Here is a 24,625-nt window from a genome sequence, read left to right on the forward strand (position 1 = left end):
TGGGGCTTTTCTCTGGGTATTCTGGTGTCTTCCCTCAGTCAAAACACATGCATTGTCTTCTTAGATAACAGGTTGTATTACTGCATTAAGTGAGTGTATGTATGAAGTTGTGCTCTGCATTGGGTTGCCACTCTTTGCAGGGTGTCCTCCACCTTGTTCCCCAAGTCCCCGGCATACTGATGAACGAGAGATGTCAAGTAGAAAATATTTGTCCTATCATCTATAGATTGAAAGTTCAAACTCAGATAATGACGCTAAAAGTGCCTGTGCTCACTGGGTGGGAGTGACAGTGTGACTCTCCTCCCTGACAATCACAGCAACACTAGTGAGTCATGGGGAGCTTTGAGCTCTTATATGCAGAAGAAGGCAGCTAGTGTTTTCCTTTCTGTCTGTTATGCTGCCCTGTAACACCACATGAGCAGCAGTTCAAAAAGCTGCGGTTGTGCTAAACTTCACATGTCTCAGAGGAACATTTGCACACTCCTTGGTTGGTAACTGTCATATTATAATGGAAATCTGGCTAGTGGGTGGGTATTGGCCAATACCAAATTAGGAGGCAAATGAGGGGAAATTAAGGAAGAAAAAAACCATCAGTGTGTAGACTGTAATTATCAACTACTCTCTCATGACTCCTCACCTCTTCAGTGAAAGAAAGAAATTGAAAATGCCTAAGCCTCCATTCCCAGCGTTTTATGGATCTTCCCAGCATTAATTCCACTTGATGGCTGCAATCAGAGTACACTCTCAAGGCAATGTAACTCGCTCTCCTGTCCAGGATTAAGTGTAGTGCTCTACTGCTCGGCCGTGATACTCAACCCTGGCTGGACCGGTATGTTTGTAACTGCAGTGAGGCCAAGTGGAACGACCTGCTGGGATGGTATCTTTGGTGGGAATTAAATATTTCTATGTCTCTCCATGAGTCTATTATCTCTGTCACTTGAAAAACACATTGCATAGTTTTATGCCGCAAAGTGGACAAAAACCGGGTAATCTATCAGCATTTTCTCTAATGCAGAGGACCAGCCTTGGCATACTGTCTTGTCTTCTCTGCATGACACCAAGAAAAATCAAGAGGGTCGATTTTGATGTATATTAGACCATTAAATTTCATTGCTTAAACTCCTGAGTAAAATAGGCCAGCCAGACACAAACTCTTCATCTCTTCTCATTCAATATGATCTCTCGATTTTTACTATTAGGAAGGATCAAGAGGACTGCCCACTTCCTTATAGTTTTTTTGACATATATAAGGAATAATTATTTTCAATTGCACTGTAAATCTCTATAGTTTACATAATGGTAAAAGATGAGATGGTGGTGAGAAGGTGGATGTATGACAGATTAAAGGAAAAATGTGTCAGTAAAGTGTTTTGCCACAAGTTGCAACCCGGACAGCGTCAATGAGACATTGCTGACATTGATTTGATTTTATTAATTTCAAAACTGTTGGACTGTATTATATGGATGATTAACATTCTTCCATAGATATTCTCTTAGTTTTTGTTGTTTTTTATTTTCTTCTAAATCTATCCATTTGGATTGATATCTGGGGACTGCGCAAGATATAACATTTTATTTATATAAATTCATTTTCATCCTTATCAACTTATTCAGCTAAGTTTCCTGTCCTTGAGGGTGTAGTCATTGTCAAAGAGATCACTCTGATCAGGACAGAATCACAGGATGAGGAAGATCAGCTGGAAGAGCTTTGTATTGATTAGCCGTGACGCTTCAATCTAAATGCCCCCAAAGCATGTCAACAAAAATAAATGCACCCCAAAGCATAACCAGTGTTGTTTACTTTCTTTGATTTCTCACCCATTTGTATATCATTCAATATACAAACTAATTGCCTGGGGTGAAATATACCACGTAGAAATGTGTATCATTTGTCACTCTATAGAGCACCAGTAAAGATGAAGTATTGAAACTGATCTATACACAAATGATACATCGAGTGATGCACCAGGCAGACTCTCTCACACTCATTTTTTCAACACATTAGTTCGGTAAGTGATGGAAAAGCTATTATATGTTGACAAACTGGAGCTCAATAGTTAGCCTCAAGAGTGAGAAACAAACTACACTTCTCTCAATCAAATTATGGAGACATGGCAAATTGTTAGATTTGATAATAGATTAAGTACCATACGAGAAAATAAAAAAAAAAACAGTTGGCATTGTTTTTTTTTTTGTTTTTTTTACAATTTTAGCTAGTAATGTCCACTGTAACTGAGGAGCTGTAGATTCTGTATGTTTGTATTTCACAGTATTGTTAATAATAACGCTTTCTCTCAGGGGGCTGTCGCACGGCATGACCTCCATATCATGCTGACAGTGGCACTGCCCTTTCCCTCACCTCACACGTGCACGCAACAAGAACAGACCATGAACTACTAGCCTCCTGAGACAGTGGGTCAGTGAGACAGTGGGTCAGCTTGCATGGTAATTTAGTTTTGTTGCTAATTTCAAAAACAATTTATTTTCTGCTGCATAAACAACGTATACATTTTAAGTTCATTATTAGAAGTCTATTTACATGCTGAGTGACCTGATCTGTTAAATCTGTTGCAAATCTCAAAAGTGTTTTGGGTGCATTTATGTATATTTTCATTTAGATGTCAATCTATATGTAATCCTGATTCACATGCATGAAATAACTGAGTGTACATGCACTTTCAGTACACTCAGTACCAGGTCATTATTTATCTCAGAATGCAATCATTACTGAAATGTCTTGGTGCAGCCATAAAATAGGTTTAGACAAGCACTGGGAGAATGAGACCTTTAAGGATTTTGTCTCTCAAGGGCATCAGCAGCATGTTTTTTTCTTCATATACATAGTGGCAGGGCTGGAAGTCCTGGTGCATCAGTTCAAGCTTAATAAGAAAAAGATAATATGTTTCTAGCAACCATGATGCAATTGCAGCAATCTTCACTGATCTACAGTCCAAATGATTTCACATGGCAACCCAAGATGGCAGGGATAAAACTTTTTTATAAAGTAATACAAAATTTGAAGAGCTCATTCATTTACAAAGTCATGTTGTATATGTTAATACTAAATAATTATATATGCATAACCTTTAAACCAATTCCTCAATACAAAATCTAATTTAAGTTTTAACTTACCTCTCATATAGTCAGTCAGCTGATGCCTGTCTAGTACTTACTTTGTTATTTTTCCTTTTTTATTCTCACAATTGTCATTTTGAATCATTTTGATTATTTTTATTTCTAAAAAGAAAGAGAATTACATGCCAGTAGAATAAGATGCTGTTTTAAGCAAATGCACATGTCTAGAAATAGTCATAATCGTTGCATAACAATCTGCTAATGAGAAATGTTTGGGAACTTTTTTCTTTAATCACTTGCTTTGAAATCATTTTTTGCGATTTATAAAAGATGATTTCAGATGCTCCATGGCCTGTGGGCATAGCAACTGGGGTTAAGACTACTTTCCTACTGGCACTAAGAAGCTAATAAAATATGGACAATATATTTTTTTAATTAGCAAGTGAACACATGATGCGTACAACCCATGTTTCTCGCAACTGTTGGTGGTAAAAGTTTTTTAAATACCGCTAACCTACTTCGATATGAGCAGACCAATTTATAATCAGAAATTATTGCTTGGACAAACAGTTCAGCTAATGAGTCCTGAGCCTGAAAAGATACATATAGGAGTGCTTAGAAAATCACACACGCAAGCAAGGATGAATGAAGTTAATTAATGCCACCATACAGCAGCATGTATAAAAACAAGCTAACAAGCAAACTTGTAAATTCGTTAATAGGACTTCGAACAAAACCATAACAGTGGTGGAAGGCTTATCAGGACCACTTTTGATGAAGTCCACACTCCACACACACACACACACACACACACGCACACACATATACCCTTGAAAACAATCTGAATACACTTCAGGGAGTCTGAGCCTGGTTACCAAGGAGGCTATAAGCCAGAGGGGGGCTGTGTAGCACTTGGGCAAGACGACAGTAACCAGGTCTATAAAGGCAAACACACGCACACTCATACAACCAAAGAGAATGACAAAGAAGGTGCAGATGGAAGGATGGAAACACACTGTTGGCTGACTGGACTTCAGGGGACACGGTTAACTAAGAACTCCTCTGGCCAGCACACTGTCAGATTTGTGATGGAGCGCTGTAACCTGACGCCTCGTCTCTAGCAGCTGAAATGAATAAGCAGCAGGCCACCACGATTTCCATAAAATGGCCTGTTATGACAGTGATTGCCATCCTCATTAACTTGCAGCACCGAAAGCCTCAATGTCAAGCAACGGATTAATGATTTGTGTATTTGATAATAAATTGTTCCTTGCCTGACAGTGATAAATGCTGCAGCATTTGTTGGGCTATGGACAGTCTCTGTTACACCTTTGTAATTTGTTAGTGGTGTCAAACACTTCGTTTGAATGGAAGAGAAAAAAAAAAGAAATCAATAAACAATGCTACGCGTCCTTAAATCCGGGCCTCTGACAAAAGATCTTTGTGTATGACATATGTTTTTGCTTTGACCTACTCTATTTTATCTCACTTTCATTCTTTTTTCATACATTTCTTCTTGCATCGACATGAGCAGTGAACAAGAAAGCTCCACCATGCCATATCGTGTTAGCTGTGCTGTATGGATAAAGGCATCAAGCATCAACTTCCTGAACAAATTCCAATTCAGACTGGGACATATCTTACACTCTGTGATTTATAAGGATAGGAAACTGACAACAGACTGTCCAAAATTTTTATATTTTCTCTATAATTCCAGGATGAGGCAGTCTTTTACACAGAACCATAAAAATAGTTAAGGCATAGAATTTCAGAGGCAATTTCATTACTATCCTCTTGTGTATATGGACAGATTGTTTCTTCTTAAGTGCTCCATGGAGAGTATAAAACTGCTTTATAGTGCTTTAATAAATGAAAAAACGCATTGAATGGTAAATTTCACAAGTGTCTTCTTTTATTGCTTTTTTTTCATTCCTCCAAAGACCTGAATAAACTGATGTGCCTAATGTGACTGTAGTATGTAAAGCATATAAGTCAATGTAATGGACACAACGTGTCCTTAAAAAGACCTTTGACAGTGTAATATTAGAAGCATTTATCTGCCATAAAATAAACACAGAAACGTGGCAGTCGGATGTGTCACAGGTTTGGAGGCAAGAGCAAGGCTGTATTTAGGGGAAGATATTAAAAGCAGTCAGAACGAAAGGGCAAGGCAATTATCAAAAACTGGCAAATAACTACAAACAAGCATTTACTAGTCAAATCCACACAGTGATAAATAAGATCAACACATCAAGCAGACAAAATTAGGATCTAAGGCACAGGATAAATGATTTAATGGATTTAATCACTATTATTGCAATGTTTTCTTTAGCGGTTTTTAGCGGTCTAAGGAGCTGCTGCCGTCAGCACTTTGTAACAGACTGAGATAAGGCTGGAACTTGAAGCCTTGTGAAACAGGAAAGTCTTTTAAGACTAGTTTTGAATTTCTCTGTAACATGACGAGCTGCAACGTTTCTCTTACTAGCTTTAATTCAAAGTGAGTGAAAGAGAGAAAGAGAGTGAGAGAGAAAGAGAGAGAGCGAGAGAGAGAGAGAGAGAGAGAGAGAGAGAGAGAGAGAGAGAGAGTGAGTGAGAGAGAAAGAGAGAGAGAGCGAGAGAGAGAGAGAGAGAGAGTAAAATGAGAGTGAGAGAGAGAGTGAGAGAGAAAGAGAGAGAGCGAGAGAGAGAGAGTAAAATGAGAGAGAGAGAGAGAGAGAGAGAGAGAGAGTAAAATGAGAGTGAGAGAGAGAGAGAGAGAGAGAGAGAGAGAGAGAGTAAAGTGAGTGTGAGAGAGAGAGAGAGAGAGAGAGAGAGAGAGAGAGAGAGAGAGAGAGAGAGATGACAGTTAATAAGTATTATAACTTCAGTGATTACCTGAATTTGTTTTGTGGATGTTAACAGATATCATTTACTGGAGCATTTAGCTAAGAAATCAATGAAAATCATGTTTGAGACAGACTTCAAATCATTTCTAATGTGTTACTACAATTTTATACACCAGTTTCTACCCTAACAAATAGCTTATTTATATATTTGAATGGCAATGTTATGACACTATCATGAAGCCCAATCATTTCATACTAATTCCATTCCTTAAAGTTCCAGCAAATAAGACAAGTCATTCAATTAAGACACAAAGCATTAACGATATTAACATAAATATTAACGATATTTGAAATTTGGCACAGCAGAGATTCGAGGTCATCATTTGTCATTTCCGCTGATGATGTCACTAAAGGAGCTGCAAATTATATTTGCAATTCCATTTTCTATTTGTGGACATATAAATTGTGACACAATTCAAATGAAAATGCAAATCAAGGGTTGCCGTATGTTATTTCCACTTACACAACCGTACGTCTGCCAAATTTCAAACTATACAGCGTGTTTTGTTTGGAATTGACATCAGTCCTGCATGACCTCATACGAGACACAGAGGAAGTGAAATAACAGTGTTACAGTGTTAAACAAACAGCAAGCAGCTGGCAATTCCTTTTGAAAATGTTCCAGAAAATACTTGCATATTTAGTGACATGTCAAATAATAATGTACCTGCGGCCTTGAATCACAGTAGTGCCGATATTCAGTATAATAACATCATTCTTGCTTGTGGCTTAAATAACCAGGAAGGAACTTGCAGTCTGACAGAACGAGGGAGAAAAAAACATACTCTTTATTCTCAGTGTACTTGTTTATTTGTACTGGATTCATGCCTCATTTTATTTATTATTTATGCCTAACAGGAAAGCTTCATTATCATATTCCTGACAAAATATGAATCTGGATTATAAATGGAGAGCATATTTTTCGATGGCGCAGTTCTCGTGGTCAGGTTGAAATCGTTGAATATTACAGCGAGGTATGTTTGAATATTCAGGAACATATGTTTTCATATCCCTGCAAAATGGTGTTTGCTTATCAACAAACACCACATGTACATGTGAGAAACTGCTAATCCTGACCAGATCTATTAGACTCACATCAAACTCAACAGAGTTCCATAGTGAAGTAGGTTCACAAAGCAGCCGAAGTTGTTAGAAATCCTTACAATGTTGTGAAAATATTAATCAAACTCCCCGATGTATTAATTCTTCACTTTGAATGGAACCACATATAAAATATGCTGGAAACCAATTACTGGCTGTGTTGATATCATGGGACAAAATGTGTACTGGAGTTTTGAAGACCAAATAAAATATCCATTATTTGCCGAGCAAGAAAAAAAAAACAAAAAGACCTTAAGGCAATCAATAAATAATACAGGGATGTCATTAGCTAAAGAAAACTTTGCAGAAGTCAGGAATTGATTCGACTGTAAGATAGGAAAGGCCTGTGCTCTGATAGGTGCGCTTGTTACACTGAGCATAGCAGGCTGACTTTGGGAATAATTTTTTTATAAACAGGGATAAATAAATAAAATGTGTTTGCATGTTTGCTGCAGGCAACAGAGAAATACTTATACCTGCTTATCAAAGCACCAAGTGTATACAGCCTTCCAACCCACTGATGCAAATGATTAGGTCTTTCTCTCTCTCTCATGTGTGTGTGTGTGTGTGTGTGTGTGTGTGTGTGTGTGTGTGTGTGTGTGTGTGTGTGTGTGTGTGTGTGTGTGTGTGTGCTAAACTTTTATCTATGTGGTCACAAAAGTGTAAACCTGTGATCCTCATGGAAAAAAATATGAATTTCCTCAATATTTAAAAAAATATTTGTTTGTTCATTTGTTGGTTCGATGCATTTATTTTATTTATTTAAGCTTAAGGTTTGCCCTTACTGTATCATTTATAAGCACACACAAGTACACACTTATTTTTAGGCATCCATTCATTTCATTTTAATAATCACTCTCTGCGGTAATAAAATTGTATAGACGTTTCTTTAATTATTAATACGCCGATGATCTGCTGTGGCGCCGATCCGCCATTTGACAGAGTTGCATTTAGAAAATGGTTGAGTCTTTAGTTTAGATTGTGCGGTGTCATGTAAAAGCTGTTTACCTCTAACAGCTACAATTAATTAACAAAGCATGGTGAAGGCATCATTAGAAAGACCGACTACTGTGAATAGACTTCATGTAATGTTTGTCTGAGATCAAGTTGGGAGTTGACACATGCGGATGAGGAACAAGCTTTGTAATAAGATGTTTGATTAAACATCCAAGCATCAAGTCAGTATCAAGTCTGTGCCACGAATGTTAGTTATTCAGTGTGAATGCGTAAGTAGGCTTTCTGTGAAACAGACCATTTGGCAGCTACTGCATAAGAGATACAGCCAAAATAAAATTCACCCAAGTAATGACCTGGGTTTAAACTACTGCATACTTTAGACAAGAAATTGGGCACCTGGAAAATTGTTAAGGATTAATGATTAGTCTTTGATCCTTTACAGAACAATCCACGGATACAACATTTCTCCTTTTTGGCTAATAAATTTAGACGATATGATTATTTTCCAGCCCTACGGATTTGACATCTCTGTTCAAAATCTCTGTTCAAAATGATTCTTGACCGCTTACATTCACAGTACCAGAAGTGGTATATCCTCCTTGCAGACTACACCATGCTTATAATTGGCGTAATATAAATGAATAGATTTTATTTAAAAAATTGCATGCAGTGTCATAGATCAGTTTCCAGAATGATACAGACATGATGGAATAATTTATAGATTTGGATGGTAATAAATGATTTACAAACCGTCTTTCATCTAAAAGCACTGATTATCATGTTACACAAACATGTTAGGCAGATGAGACTCTATTTCCTTCCTAAATCTGTGAGCAGACCGAAAAGAAAGCAAACAAAATGTACTTTGCTAGTGCGTAATTATTTTTTTTTAGACCAAATGCAGGAAATGCTTCAATTCGTCAAATACAAAGTCTACACTCGGAAGAAACAGACCAATAACACTTTGCATGAAGTGAGATGAAATGAAAATGTGCATGAGACTTTTTTTAATCTCACTCTTTGCCTGCTCCAGAAGGAATTCCTCCCACAGGTATTTTTGTTGTTCTTGAAGAATAAATATACTTTCAGAACCATGTGTCTGCCCAGTCGCACTCAGCTAGATTAGATTCAGATCAGGAGCACATGCCAGGTCACAGATTCCAATCCAGACTTATATTTGGATGCTGCTGGGGTCAGAGTTTAACATGGAGGAAAAACCTCCTAGACGCAGCTGTAGACATTTTCTGCATTCTCCGTTCATCATTAAGCTATAAGCTATGTTCCAGAATGATGAATTTCAGCTGAGCCATCAGTTTGTCAGCATGACTGAGTGTATATTTTATATATATTCTTACATATTGTAGTATGATATACAGATTTATTTTTTTTCATATTTATTCCACCAATTTATTTATTGTTTTTCGATGTATCCTAAAAAAAAAACTGCAGAAAAACAGCAGCTTTTGCTTTAAATATGGAAAAGACTACAAGTTGACCACAGGGCTATTTTTTAATGGCCAACTAGTAAAATTTACATGGACTCTTTCACTGGGCCCTAGAATCTATTGTGATCACTAACCAATGAAGCTGACCAATAAAAATAGGGCCTTAAAGGATTCTTTGTATAATTTTAAGCTTCCTATATGGCTTTCCTTCCTGATAGGAAGGTACTGTGTGGTAATGGGACAGTTCTAGATTTGACCTGCTGTGTATGCTTGGATTGAATTACAGCTCGCTTCTAAATGGACGTTCATATATACATCGACTGAGAGCTGGTGTCAGGTGTCGTCAGCAGCAGCAACTGTCGTGAGCTGTGTTCAGCGATTTTGAGAAAAGTTTAACTTAATGCAAATATGGAGCGACTCCTAATGTCTGCAGTGAGTATTAATACGAATAAAAACAACAGAGCACACGTGATCCGTGGTAAAGAACACACACGCTGCTTCTGCTTCATCTCTTATGATCTGATGTACATATACTGTAGTCAGTTTTCTATACAAACACTTTCCCTGCAGCACCATGAAAACTAATTTGTTGTCAAAAGTGGCTCACCAGTTGCTCCACCCACTGATAATCACTATTACCGTGGCAACCAGTAGTACTGATGATTTGAAGTGATAAAATCACTGCATGTGTGAATGTAACTCTGAATGTAAGTCTCTTATGACAAAAGCAGATAGGAAACAAATAAATGCAGATGGATGCATTCGTATAAGATTCTGCCAGATGTTCCATGCCCGTACATCACAAATAATGTCTGTTTTTACACCTAGATTAAATGTCAGGTATAGATTTGTGTCTCTACTGTACTTTACTGTGTTGGTGAAAGTGTTGTACTCTTTTACCAGCCCTTATTTGAAAGGAATTCAAATGATTTGCTAATCCTCAGTGATAAACATGTAATCCTCAGAGAGTTGGGATGACACAAAGGCTTTGAGAACACTGTGCTGTCTGTATACTCCGGCTGAAATATTGCAACTGTGTTAGAGCATGGTATGTGTCGACGTCTTGTAGCTTCCCTTATTCTTTGCTTTTGAATAATAATCTCTATACCTTCTAAAACAACATGTATAAATAAAGATAAATCCACAAGAATCATACATTATTAAATTGTTTTCTAATGTTGGACATGTGGACATGAGGGGCCACATTCAGAGCTGGTAACCTAAGCCCTAATATTTTAATATTAATATTTAACATTAATAATTAATTGGGAAGGTTTCTTGTATTCAGAGTCGGTTATGCTTGGGCTTAGCTTAGTTTTCTTGACATGCAGTTCACGCCTTCGAGGTTGCCAGATCTTCCTCGTGTAGAATTGTCAGACGTAGCATGAAGAATGGAACATGATTTTAATTTTAATGTCATATATTATGTAAAACAATGGATGTTAAAAAGATGCCATGCATAATAAACATCTAATAGCAGTCTAATGTGTTGTGTTTTAGTTTAAAAATATTGTGGCTTATAAAATAGCACTTGATCCAGTACATGCATAAAATTCAAACTTTTTTTGTTGCACAAATATGTTTAAAAATGTGTACCCATGCTCACTCAATTTATTTGTAGAATCAGTTGTATTTATTCGCTTTGCATGCATTTACATCATATACCACATGTTTATACAGCTTGCAGTGCGTTTCTAAAACATGTCCTAATGGAGTTTTGTGCAGTTTAGTCCTCGAATGTGTATTGTTTGTTTGAGCCTCTACATGTTTGTACATTGTTTTACATTCTAAAATACACCAAATACCATAATGGGGAACATAATACCTTATGCAAAGTGGTATGAAAACCTTCATGTTAATAGATTTTACATAATAATCTAAAAATGTTGCAGGACCATGAACGACATAAAGACATGAACACATCAGCAATTTTAAAGCAGCCTGTTGTGCTTATAAAGGTTAGGCTGTACGGTTGAAAATAATTCTGTTGTGATAGGTCAACTGAATTGTACAGTATGACATATGAATGTTGGAGGTTTAAACATCTGCCACATGGTGCACAAATGCATATGAAGTGATCCATGAACATATTCTAAGTGAGCAAGTTTGTTCGTTTCATCCACAGTTATTCATTTGTGGATCTCATTTTTATTTTTCTGGATCATTTAAGATTGCTGATCTTTTGTTACCTTTTTGTGCAACCTGTATTGTTTATATGCTAATTATGCATCAAAACTACTTTATTATTTGGTTCACCAGTGAAGTTTTTGACCAGCAAGGTCAGCAGCTGACCTGCAAAGTTATATAATATTTCTGCATGATGTTTAATATAAACTACACATTCGGTATCAGACATACATTTTTAATATTATTTTAATACACTATGTTCAATGACATGATACCAAAATGTAGCACTTTCATTGTTTTTTAATAGTCCCTTTGCGCTTCCATCAGAAATCCAAACCAATTCAATCCCCAAGGACAAAATGAGTAAAGCTCTGAAAGTTTAAAACCCAAAGCATCTCTCTGTCATGATCACAGGCTCTCTCTTGCTTGCTCGCTCTAGCTAGAGCAAGGTTTTTGATCCCTTACCTAATCTTAACCTTTCACTTCATCTGGTTACTTGTTCGTTCCCTGGGCTAATAAGATTTACTGACATATGCCTTTAGCTGGCTTGTCAATGTATGTTTGTGTAAGCTGTGAGGTCTCTGGCCTATTGATCTGGCATATTGATTGAACCTTCTGCTAATTTCTGATGAGAAAATCCTTATCCTTATCCAACTCACGGTCATATTTTTCTATTGACTAACATAACTACCAGGAGTACCCCCTAATAAACTTTTTAACAAGCCAATCGGGGAGAAATGTGTTGGCAAAGAATATTGATATGACTGACTGACAATTGATACCTTCAGTCATTGCTTGGATTATAAAAATTGTAGTTGAGGTCTGTATAAACATCTCTTTAATTCCTCTTCATCTCAAGACAATCAAAGCAATTGCCCTGTGAGCCACTGTAGTGAATTAGCATAATGAGCCTCCGAGGGTTGAGCTACCTGCATTACCTTATCAATTTGCAGCGGTGGCTCCAACAGCGAGTCAATTTCAAAAAGTGGCCAATTAATTTACTTAGAAAGTCAACATAATTATGTTGATGAGAAATCCCTTGTTTTACATCTGGCCAGGAGGGCTTAGGTACAGGATAGGTAAATACATGATACTGTATCTTTGAATTTAAGAAGACATGTTTCTAAAATACTAAGAAATAAATAAGGGATGACTCTTTATTATAGGAGCCATCTGTTATTTGGGTATCAGAGGTATCATATATTTGGCTTTGCTTCTTATAATGAAATATTTTTTGTTAATTAAATCAAATGTGCACACGTGTCTACTTGGAATAAAGAGAAATCCACTAGCTTGAATTAACCAGTAGAGGCGCTCTATCTATGTATTCAAAGTGGTGTGGGCTGAATCGTAAAGGAATCGATTCCTCGTGAATTACTTATTTTATACGAATCGATTCATGAACACCAACAACTGTTTAAGATACTTTAAAACAAAAAAAATGAATTGTTAAATTTTAATGTGTATATTTTCATGGTGTTATTAGTATTGAACACGTCATAGTGATGTGTATGTGTGTGTGTGTGTGTTTAAATGTTAACAATATATCTGATAATATTTTAAATTTAAGTTATTATAAAATTCACAAGTGTATGAGATTCCATGAAATTCTTACTGACATGTTTTCCCAGAACTATAACGATTCACACTGGTCAGAAGATATTGATTAATTTTCTTTAACAGCAGCTCTCATAGTAGTTTGTCTGTAACTCATATGGTAGGTTTGAATTATTACACTCATATCTTGTATTTATCAGATGTATTTTTTTTTCTTCCAATGAGAAGATAAAGATACATCAGTAAAGGAATGACTTTACATTTATAGCTGCTATAATATAAATAACAACAGGACCTGATCTCACTGATGTTCCACAACATTACATGCAAATTAAAAGCACGAGGTCTTGATCAATATGAAATGAAACATTCTAATATAATAAGAAGTGATTCATTTCTAAGAAAGTGACCACACATGGATTGTTTTATTTTATTTAATTTTATTTTTTGTACTAAAAAAAAAACCCAGCAGAAGCAGCAATCAACGCATTCAATTAAAATTCGCATTCTATCATTCGAATCAAACATGTTGGTTGAAGGGAGTCGATGCGGCAAAACGATTCGGTCGCGTTGACCATCACTAATGCAAATTGCTATTGTGCGACACTATTATGTTCTCACAGGACAGGACCAACAGTCAAGCCCAAGGAGGGATAATATATAACCAGAAGTATTCGCGATACACTTTGACTGAACTAGCGTGACGAAAATACACATTTCTAAAAGAAAACTTTATATAACAATAATAATCCCAAAGTCGCTTTTTACTTCAACCGGTTTTTTCCTGTATCGGGTTTGTTGTTTTTACGCAGCGTCACTCGGCACAGTAAGTGTGTGCGTCATTGCTCTGTAACATTAAAGAGGACAATTATTAGTGTTTAAAACAAGGAGTTTATTGTTAGGCTGTGAGAAACGCAGATTGTGAATGTGCCGTTGTTCCCTCCCCCTTTCTCTCTCTCTCTCTCTCTCTCTCTCTCTCTCTCTCTGAAGGTGAAGCGACTCCAAACTCACAGCGGCGTTAGTAAAGAAGAAGCAGGTGTCCAACATGGCGAACGCGGCCAGCGGAGCTCTTGCAAGTCTCCTGCTTTTATCCACGATTGCGGCAGCTGTTCTTCAAGGTACAATCTCACTGTTTGCATCCGTTTTTTTTTCTTCTTCTGCCGTTTGTCTTTTGCGGATTCTCTAAACCCGACCTAAGAGCGACCAACAAGCAGCGGGGGCGTGAAACACAGCGCGCGCGCGCACATAAACACTGCCTCGGATGCGCCGTATGGATTGTCATGAAGTGGGGAGGAAAGAAAAAAAGTAACCAAACAAGTTGACGAAACAATGTTTATCTTTCTGCGTCTAACGTTTGGCGTAGATGTGCCGGTTTATTGTAGCCTGGTTTGCATGCTGGAGAAGTGAGAATAGAGAGAATAAAGAGTCGTGGCATGGAGCTCGCGCGCAGGGTTTTATACTTTCTTTTCATGCAACTGTTCTCGTTTCAAAGCCTGTTCAAAGCGACCTATAGCGACGGAGGCAATCCTGATAAATTGAAATATAAATAAATAAATAAATGCGTTGCGTTTAGATGATGGATGGCAGCCTTGGGTTAAACGGGTGATGTTGAGAAATAGAAACAGTCGTGCAATGCGGCATGATCGGAACCGAAACTAAGTAAAAAACGACCCGATGTCGCAGTTGCATGCTGGCTATGTTAAATGTTACCACCGATGTGGTGAAACTGCGTGGTTACGCATTGAAAACGCCAAAGTTCTGCACATATGCACATATGCATGGACTGTGATGGCGCGAGCGCCTTGGTACCTTCTTTATTGTAGTTACATAGGAATTAGTGTCAGTTTTGACTATATGGATTTGCCTGAAGCTCATAGTTACCGTCACTGATCACTTTCAATGTCGCTCATTTGTTCGCGTCTATTGCTTTAAATGCCAGAAAGCGTTTGCTACTTAGTGGAAGTTGGTGTAAAACGTGGAGCCCTTTGATGACTCGGTTACGATGCGACACTGAACCATGAAGGCAAAATCCGCTATTATTGGACTCCTGGGAGGTCATTTTGCGCTTTCTACACTTCAGTCATCGCTGAAAATACTGAACAACAGAGCTGGAAGAAAAGCCGACGCTCTGACAGAATGAGATAATGTTCTAGGCTACTTTGTGTTGGTCAGTAACCGAGTAGCAGCTCTGTTGTGAGGAGCGCGTCGAGTCTGTGGAGGTTTCCAAAGGAAGCAGAGAGACGGCGTGTGTGTGTGAGAGAGAGAGAGAGAGAGAGAGTGTGCGCGAGAGAGAGACAGAGAGAGAGACAGCGTGTGTGAGAGAGAAAGAGACAGTGTGTGTGTGTGAGAGAGAGACAGCGTGTGTGTGTGAGAGAGAGAGAGAGACGTGTGTGTGTTAGAGAGAGAGAGAGAGAGAGAGCGTGTGTAAGAGAGAAAGAGACTGTGTGTGTGTGAGAGAGAGAGAGACAGCATGTGTGTGTGTGTGAGAGAGAGACAACGTGTGTGTGTGTGTGTGTGTTAGAGAGAGAACCTGAGATTAAGTGTGAACCTGAGTTCATTATGTGTGCTTTAAACCATGTTATGTTCACTCAAAGGCAGATGAAGAGATAAATACTCTCATTCTCCTGTTTCTGTGAGAAAATCCTATAGTTCTTGTCTCTCAGCATAAAGCAAGGGTTAAATCTTTGCCAGTGTTTTTTTTATTACGACTACGACAAGATGTAACTCTTAGTTTGAACCCTGTACAACATTAAATAAACGCTTTTGTTGTTAAAGTTATATCTAGTCAGAATAGTTTAAACTAATTCATTCATGTGTCGCGAGCTCTTAAGGACAAGTCGTGTGACGTCACCGACTATCGATCATAATCGATTACTTGTGAAGTTGGTCGTTCATTTGAAGAGATTTGTTTCTATCAGGTTGATAAACAACACGGCGTATTAAGTTTTCCGTACTAAATGCTATTGGCTGTTTTGTGTTCATTTAGCAAAGCCGGTGCAGCTTTTAGATGTCAGCAGTAATTTCTGATTTTATGAAGACAGTAGGCCATCACAGTTGGAAACAGACATCACAGGCAATTAAAAGACCATTAGTTGGTTTGCTCTCGCTCAGGGTAATCGGCTGTGGAGAGAAAAATAAATGGTTTAATGCATGCACGAATTGAACCTGGCTGATTTACTCACAACGTTCACAGGTTTGTTAGCAAAATTCACACTAGAAGTTTGGCTTACTGAAGCAAGGAAGCAAAGGAGTTGGGTTAAAACAAAACCACACAAAACAATTAGAATTGCAAATTAGCCACGTCACTTATTTGGCTTTGCACGGGAATTACATCTTGTGTGGGTAGCAAAGCCTAAAAACATCCATACAAATCACACACTGAAACCATCACGCATACCTCGGTTAATTAATCGCAAAGGGACTCACTTAGGAGACGTAGATATGTTTCACATGTGCATCACCTGGCTGAAATCAGGGCTTCTGGAATCTCTTGCTTGGATCTGCTTAACGAAATATTTGCCTCAAATGCAGCTGTTCAGCCAAAATTTTGGTTTCCTTCATATTAGTTTTTCACAGGAATAATCTGTTAGCAATTCACCACAAAATCCAACCAAAATAACCACAAATCACATCAAGTTTTTAATTAACTGCAAAGGTACTTGCACGTGTGTCATCTGTTATGGTGTGACATCTAAAAATGACTTGTTGATACTTGATTGATTCATAAATACTTGATTGATTCATATATGTAAAAATGTAAATTCAGAATCTGTTTGGTTAGTTTCTGAAATTGTTCATGGGAAATGATATTTTTATCTGTCTGACTGATCATTTTTTTGCTATTTGTTTGCATGTTGCAAGATGCTTGTTCAATGTTCCAAAGTCTGTTAATTGTTATTGGTGTGATTTTTTGACCAGTATGTCTTAGCTATGCAACTACATTTTGTCTAAAAGGGGGAAAAAAAAGTCTGATTTTCTACCCTGAACCATTCCTTTAGTCCTATTGTTTAGTCCCCCATGGTGATTTTCTTAAAAGTCATTTGCATATGAAAGACATAGACCTCGAAGTGTAAAAGCTGCGCTTTAACAATAGAGCCAGCTCTCTGTTTCAGGAAGAATTTTAGAATAGTGGTCACTGCAGAATGTGCTGAGATGAGGACATGGAGCCCAGATTAAGTGTTGGATAAAAGTGCAATGTCAGTAGGGACCCTGGCTCGGGGGTGTGTGTGTGGTGGGTGGGGGTGGACGGGGGTGGATTTCTTAGTTAGGTCTGGGCTTAATCTTCAGCTAGGGATCTGCCCCTGTGTGTGTAGAATTTATTTAAGACTTGTTCCTATGGCAAATAAAATGAAAATAGTTTAAGCAGGTTGCCTGTTATTAGACGTTGCCTCCCCTTTGAAGTGTGCAGTATTTGTTTTGCTCCACTTAGCTGTCAAACTAATACCATACAGAGTGAAAATGAAAAATGGCTGGGGGAGCAGCAAATCCACATAAGAATATTTTAGGGATTACAGCTGGAGTCTGCCATGTCTGCCTCGCTTGTGATTGGCTGCGTTTCTTCCAAAAAACAGGAGATGAAGTTCTTTTTCTTTTTTCAGACCATTATGGTTGAAACATTATTTTTTAATACATCTTTATTTTCTGAAGTCCACCAATAATAAAATAAAGGCATGACGCCAATTTGGATGGTTGTCTTATTTTTTCTTTGGACCTCTGAAGCAATATATTTAAATGAAATTGTCTTTCTGAGCTTTATTAGGTGCAAAAGAAAACCAGCTGTACTATTTCTTACATATTGGGACTATAAGGTAGAAAAGATAATCAATAGTAATAGCAGTGGCATAATAGATTTTTTTTAAAAAAAGAATAGATAAGAAAAGGAATGATAAGGACTTGAGCGAGCTCTCGTTATTGACCTATTCACATCTGCTGTGTACAATTTTGGAATAAAGATGTATTGGGCCTAAATGAAGGCATCAAGGACTGACCATTATGCTCCTGAGAAACCTCAGTGGCTTTCAGAGAAAAACAATTTTTCTCTCCAGAAAATAGATGTATTTAAATTGTGTTGCCATTCGCCTTGGTACCACTGGCCTTGAAACCACAGTTAAGCAATTATGGGAAATAACTGCAAACGCAAAAAAGGTGAAGGTTTATAGGACTTGCCTACACAGCGTTTACCAATATTGCAACATGTTCAAGTGTTTTATTGGTTCTTTCAGCTCTCATTTGAGAACCATTAATAAAACAGTGTCAGTTTCTCAAGTCTCAATCAATGCATTGCCACCTGTACCGGCCACTTCCTGCCAGATTAGGAAACGTGATGGATTGAGCCTTAGCAAAGTACATTTATTTCAATCAGTGAGCCATTTAAATGGAAAGTCATTTGCACTTCACCTATTTACAAGTACACATGATCAGTCATTACCAGAAATGCACCTTCCCCGCTTGCTGGAAATTGGAACCATCTTATTAACGGATGGTTTAAATCAGTTCTGCAGGTAGTTAATGAACTGAGGAATTGAATTCTGAAATGCAGCAGCAGGAGCAGTACAGCCGCCCACCTAACACCCCTGCTGGAGAGCAGTTTGAGCATGATGCTGTAGTTTACCATACATCACATTACTGTTCACACTCGCTGACTTCTCATTACAGGACATTATAAGGGCGCATTACATTTATATGCCACATACAAGTTTTTTTTTTCTCTTTTCTGTTAAGGTCAGTCAGTCATTTTACTTGGCAAGGCAAATTACTTTGCAAGAAGGCTGTATGTATAGTAACCTATGAATACATATATAACATATACTGTGTTCTTCTACCATGTATTTCCATGCTGATGAATTCTCAAAGCTGATAGGCCAGAAGGTGTTGATTCATTTTATTTTGACTGTAGCGCTTATCGCAGGTGCTCGTTTTAACCTTTTTCTAGTAAAACTACACAAATGAAATGATGATAAACAGATTAAAAAAGAACAAAAACTGTATATTCGCTGATGTTTCCTGTAACGAGAAGATTAATTAGCACTACATTTACTCAATTTAAATTCTGTAAATTCAAGAAAGCAGATAAATACGATTGGATTTCCTGAGCACATCTTTTAAAAAGAAGAGAAAAACAATAGGTAAAAATTTATGCCGTGCGAAACTGTATCTGCTTTTAATATAATAATGACACAATGTGTTATAAACACTATTTGGGTGTTACAGTTTCAGATCTTCAAATCAAATCTTTTGATATATATATAAATTTTCTATTGATTTTTTTTTTTTTTTAACGAAAGACTGTGTAAAGATTTTCTTTTCAGATGTCTAGAACCTGAAACTCCTTACATTTTAGTCTGGATAAAATAAATGAGTAAATAACAGTATCCAGTTGAGCCAGCATGCTTGTGATATGATGATCTCAGGGTTCGGTTGAAATTATGTGCGATCACAAATAAAGTCATGAAACTGAATTATGTGAATCAAACTATGCGCTGCTTTTACAAACACAATTCTCTGATCATATAGCAACGGGCTCAGCATGCGGGGGGAAAAAGTCATTTCCCAAATGGACCCATTCGTCTTTGAACTGGATAAACACGGGTTGTATAGTCTCTGATAAGCTCCAGTACTCACATCATTTCTTGTAGTACATTAAAAAGTTGACTATGCAAAAGAACTATTCAAGTTGCGCAAAGCTATTAGCCTGTCCTGTTAAAGGCTTTGTGGGTGCAGCGTATTTGTGAGCATTATATAAAGGGTGGTGGTAGCAGCTCAGGGGTTAAGCCATTTTACATCTAATAGGGAAGGAAGGTCATGAGAAGAAGTCTCAGCACTGCCAAGATGCTGCTGCTGGGCCCTTGATGAAGGAAGCTTAACCTTCAGCTGTATAAGTGAGATAAATATAAGGGACTGTCCTAAATGTAAATTATAATTTCATGGAAATAAATTGGTTCTGATATGAAGGTTATCAATTATTATCCAGAGCAATATACATTTTATACAACTTAACAATTAAGGGTTAAGGGCCTTAATCAAGGATCCTGAAGTGGCAGCTTGGTGGACCTGGGAATCAAACTTACAACCTTCTGAGCAGTAGCAGAGGCTTCTCAAGGTTTCATGCTTATTCTACTACAAGGACAGAATTAGGTTGAAGTCAGAGCTGTTCTTATTGTTGTTATTATTTGTTATAACAGCGTGCTGGTTCTCTCAGAATTCTTGTTTCTGATTGGTCAGATTAGTTTTGATTACATGTTTTTAACCGCAGCTCTGACAGTAGCTCCAGTTGCTGTGTTTATATTATTGTGCTTGTCAGCTGTAGGAACAGTTTCCAGAGGGACTTGCATGCTCCATACAAACAGATTAAAACCGTGTAATTGTTCATATTTTGAATTTTTCTGTAAGGAAACTTTGTTTAATCTGGCAAGGATGTTAGTTTAATCTGTTCGCCAGGCTGCCAGTTTGTCGAGCAGTGTTTAATATTTGTATGGTTTATAGCTTCAAAAGATAATCCAAGCCAGAAGTGCACAAGAGCTGCATTCAGATATTAACCTGTTCATGCTTAGTGTCCACACTCATGAACAGTCAGTACAGTCTCTTTTTTATATTTTAGGAATGATTTAAGATTTATGTCATATCTGTATGTCCTACCTATATTGCAGTTTGTTTACCAGATTGTGTTCTTTTTAAATCTGATGTTCCAGACTCGACCCCACACATTTGTCAGCGGACACGAAAGATCTGTCGAACCAATACCTTGTACTCGATAAATCACTTTTGATAACAGAAGCTGGAGATGGAAGCTAGAACTGCACTTGTGTCATAGCTGATAACACAACACATTCAAGATTCATTTGAATGGAGGTTGTAGGATCACAAGGACCGAAAAGTGATTATCCTTCAGAACGGGATATTAACTTTTTTATTACGAAGTGCACGTGAGTGCTCAGTCTAGATTTCCCCACTTAGCACAGCAGGGGCTTTACGAGCTCAGTGTTACTGATATTTAGAGTTTTTGCAAAGTCTGTATTTTGTACAGAAAGCAGATATTTGCTCTGGCTGTCCAACCTAGCTGAAATAAAGTAAACGTACTTGATAAAGCAAAATAGGTCATGTTGTCATCTCTCGTGTCTGTCAAAATAGCGGTGCGGCAAACTCACAAGCATGATCTTCAGTGCTTGTCTAAACAGCTCCACAGGAATTCGATGTTCTAGAAATGTCATCCCTCAGGTCACCAACAGATTAAAAATAGCCACCGAGTTTGATGGCTGAGTACACTGGATGCCCTTGGGGGACATTCGTCTTGTGTTGTGGCGTTATCAGAGCCATGTTAGGATTACATTTACTGATTAGTGTAGCATTAGGTATTTCAGTGAGGCAGACTCGAAAGACGATCAGGGAAACGGAAAACTAAGGACTATCATCTCAGAACCTTCATAGGTTGCGTGTGAGGCTTTTAGACATTGCATTTTCTTTTTATCTTCCTAAGGACTTCATGACACATATATGAGCATGGAATAATTTATTGATAGAACAAGGCTTGAGAATGAAAACAGCACGATGGCATTAGATACAGAATTAAATATGAAGGCATTAAATAAGAAATAAGTCACCTGTGGGTGTGCTGTTATAGGAAAATAATCAACTATGCGGCGTGATGTGGCCAGCTACAGAGCAGATATAAGCCTCCTGAAGTTTATTCCTGTTCCTCTTATACCACAGTAATTTGCCAATTACTACAGTTTGTATTGTGTTACATAATAACTTGTCATAGTTTTTATCCATTCATAGTTACACTGTGTGTTATGCTCATCTTAAGTTAGAGCCTTTATTGTCGTGGTCGAGCTGAAACTTATCCCAAGAAGACGTGCACATGCCTGGTGAGAGAATTCAGCATCAGTCGATGATACCACACACACACACACACACACACACACATTCACACACTCATTTACACCTAGAGGCAATTTAGCATAACCAGTTCTCCTACAGGCATGGTTTAGTACAGTGGGAGGAAATTGGACAACCCACACTGACAGAAAACTCCCTCCATAAATGTTTCATAAAATATCTGTACACAAACGTTCACCAGAGCAGCAGTTCTATTCGTCTTTGTTAAATAATGACACGTTTTAACGTTTTTTTTTCTTAATTTTTTTGGATAAGATCCTTGTGAGTTACTATGGAAACGAGCTTGTTAATGTAAACCTGTGAATGGTCATTAAGATGTCCAGGTTATCATATTGTAATGGTGAACTCTACTGTTACTCACAGATTGAGTGCAGGTTTCTGTTTTTTTTTTTTTGTATGTGTCATCGCTGTTTTTCAGGTGCCTTGTATTGTGCTATCTTTTTGAAATATTACCCAGCTGTAGTTTGAACAATACCATAGAGGGCCTAACTGAAATTAATGGACAAGGTAAGCTGGGAAATGAGGTCATGGGTGTCTGGCAAACCGTGTATGCATTTAAGTGTTGAGGGAGCGAGCTGTGATGACATGTTTGTGCCATCACGCAAAGGTAGGAGGAGTCGCTTTTGTCGCGCTGTGTACCTGGAGGTCGGGAACACAAACACAGATTTGTCGCTGCAGCTAAGCTAGCCTTGAAGATGTGCTCCTGAAACTCTGGTGAATGCGACTAAATGACTAAATCATTGGCATTCAGACAAGTGGAAATTCAGTGGACTTAATGAAAGGATTTGTTTCAGACGGAGCCTTTTATCTTAAACAAGTGTCACAAGCGATACACGATTGTGCTGGATACATTATTTTGCATAAAAGCGCCCCAAGCACTCTCTCCCACTTAGTTCTGCTTAGCTCTCTGACAGCCATACCTTAATGCCGAGGCAACAAATAATCAGCTGTGAAATATAGAAACTGATGATGCGTTATAGAGGCTCCTTTAGTGCTGAGTAAAAAAAAAAGAAAAGAAAAAAGGCCATATTCAAATTGTTTTTTCATCTCAGCATAGCGTCGAGTTAATCCGGCTCTGTGATGGTTTGCGTCACGACTGTCTCCGTGGAGACGACATCATGCTGTAAAAGCTCTCCAGGCTTAAGACCTTATTTGTGTAGATATGTCTACTTCAAGTCATAAACTTGCTTTTGTTTTGTAATCCGTAACACATCTGAAGATCTCTTGAAGGCTTTCCTGAATTTCAGTTTTGGAATAGTAACAAAGCAATGTATTTTTAATATAAACGTTGAATATATTTTTTACGTCCATCCACTCGTCTTACACAAGGTCACACGGACCATGGAGTCTGTCTCAGGGGAGTTGGGGCACAAAGCTGGGGACACTTTAGGCAGGGTCCCAACCTTTCACAGGGCACAATCACACATGCTACAGACAATTTAGGTTATTAAATCAGTAAATTTGAATGTAGCTCATTCTAAAAAATGCTAAAGTAACCCCTGGGAACGAGCTGTTAGAACGAGGCGCATGAATATAAGCGTACGATTTGTCTTGCAGCCAAACTGCTGTCAGAGCTGCAGGACAAGACTTGGACAATTTTAACAGCAAAATGATCTAAATGTAATATAAATTATAATATTTAATTTTGTTAAGTAATTAGTAAAACAAATGGAACAGATCTTATGTTTATTCTAGAAAAACTTGAGTGAATATGAAGTAAACGTTTAAATGTTGCAAACGCAAATTAATTTACAACGTTGTCAATTCGCATCCCTCAACTCCATCAGCATAAAGCTATATTATTAATGTAAAGGTTAACAGCATAACTTTGTAGTTCTCTTTGTAGACTATTTATATCCGTCCACACCGATAATCATTAACCTCTTATGTGCCTTTACATTTTAAACTCTTAAGGCCATGTATATGGGAAAATTGAAAATAAAAAAGCCACTAGAATTTTACTAGCAATTTCTAAAATTATGTATTATACAGTATAGGAAGGAAGGAAGTTTCACATGAGGAATTAAAATGTTTAAATGACACTGTATATTATAGTGGATTGCCAAAATGACAACCACATAGAAATATATAGACAATAATGCACAACTTTCATCTTTATCAATTTTCATCTTTTTAAAATTTCTTCTTCTTTTTTTTTTTTTTTTTAGTAATCTTACAGTAAAATGCATATAAATACATCGAACAGGATCTAAAAGTGCCCCAGCAACCCCTCGTTAGAGAATGGTTTCCCATTTGTATCAGGGGAAATTCTCAGTCGGAATGATTTTGTCCTGTTATATATCTCTCTTTGGCCCCCAACCGTGCAGAGACCAGACGTATTTGGGCTTCAGACATGAGCTGGGGTACATGAGCCATCTGGATTTCCTTTTTTTTTTTTTTTTTTTTTTTTTATTTCCAGGTCAGGCGGCATTACCCCAGCACAGTAACAAGACAGAAGGCACAGATAGGATGGCTCTGCTTTCTGGGTCAAGTAAAGAGGAAATTGCTGTAGCATTGCGGGATTAAAGTTCAGGACACAGTGTGTGAAAGCCATGCAGAATGAACATAAAGCAGATAGAGGTG

At 37.6% G+C, this 24,625-nt stretch overlaps 1 protein-coding gene across 6 annotated transcripts in view; it reads left to right on the plus strand.

Moving 5' to 3' along the window:
- Positions 1–13,762: 13,762 nt before the first annotated feature.
- cadm1a (cell adhesion molecule 1a) overlaps positions 13,763–24,625 on the plus strand; it is a 280,906-nt gene continuing 270,043 nt past the window's right edge. For 5 of the 6 annotated variants that reach the window (XM_060890347.1, XM_060890348.1, XM_060890349.1 and 2 more), the window contains exons 1-2: positions 13,763–13,973; positions 14,138–14,265. In XM_060890347.1, coding sequence (XP_060746330.1) covers positions 14,193–14,265 — 73 coding nt within the window. In that variant the 5' untranslated portion in view covers positions 13,763–13,973; positions 14,138–14,192. The remainder of the gene's footprint in view (positions 13,974–14,137; positions 14,266–24,625) is intronic. The other variant, XM_060890350.1, reaches the window with a different exon arrangement.

The sequence above is a fragment of the Tachysurus vachellii genome, chromosome 17 (assembly GCF_030014155.1).
Source record: "Tachysurus vachellii isolate PV-2020 chromosome 17, HZAU_Pvac_v1, whole genome shotgun sequence".
Classification (NCBI taxonomy): domain Eukaryota; kingdom Metazoa; phylum Chordata; class Actinopteri; order Siluriformes; family Bagridae; genus Tachysurus; species Tachysurus vachellii.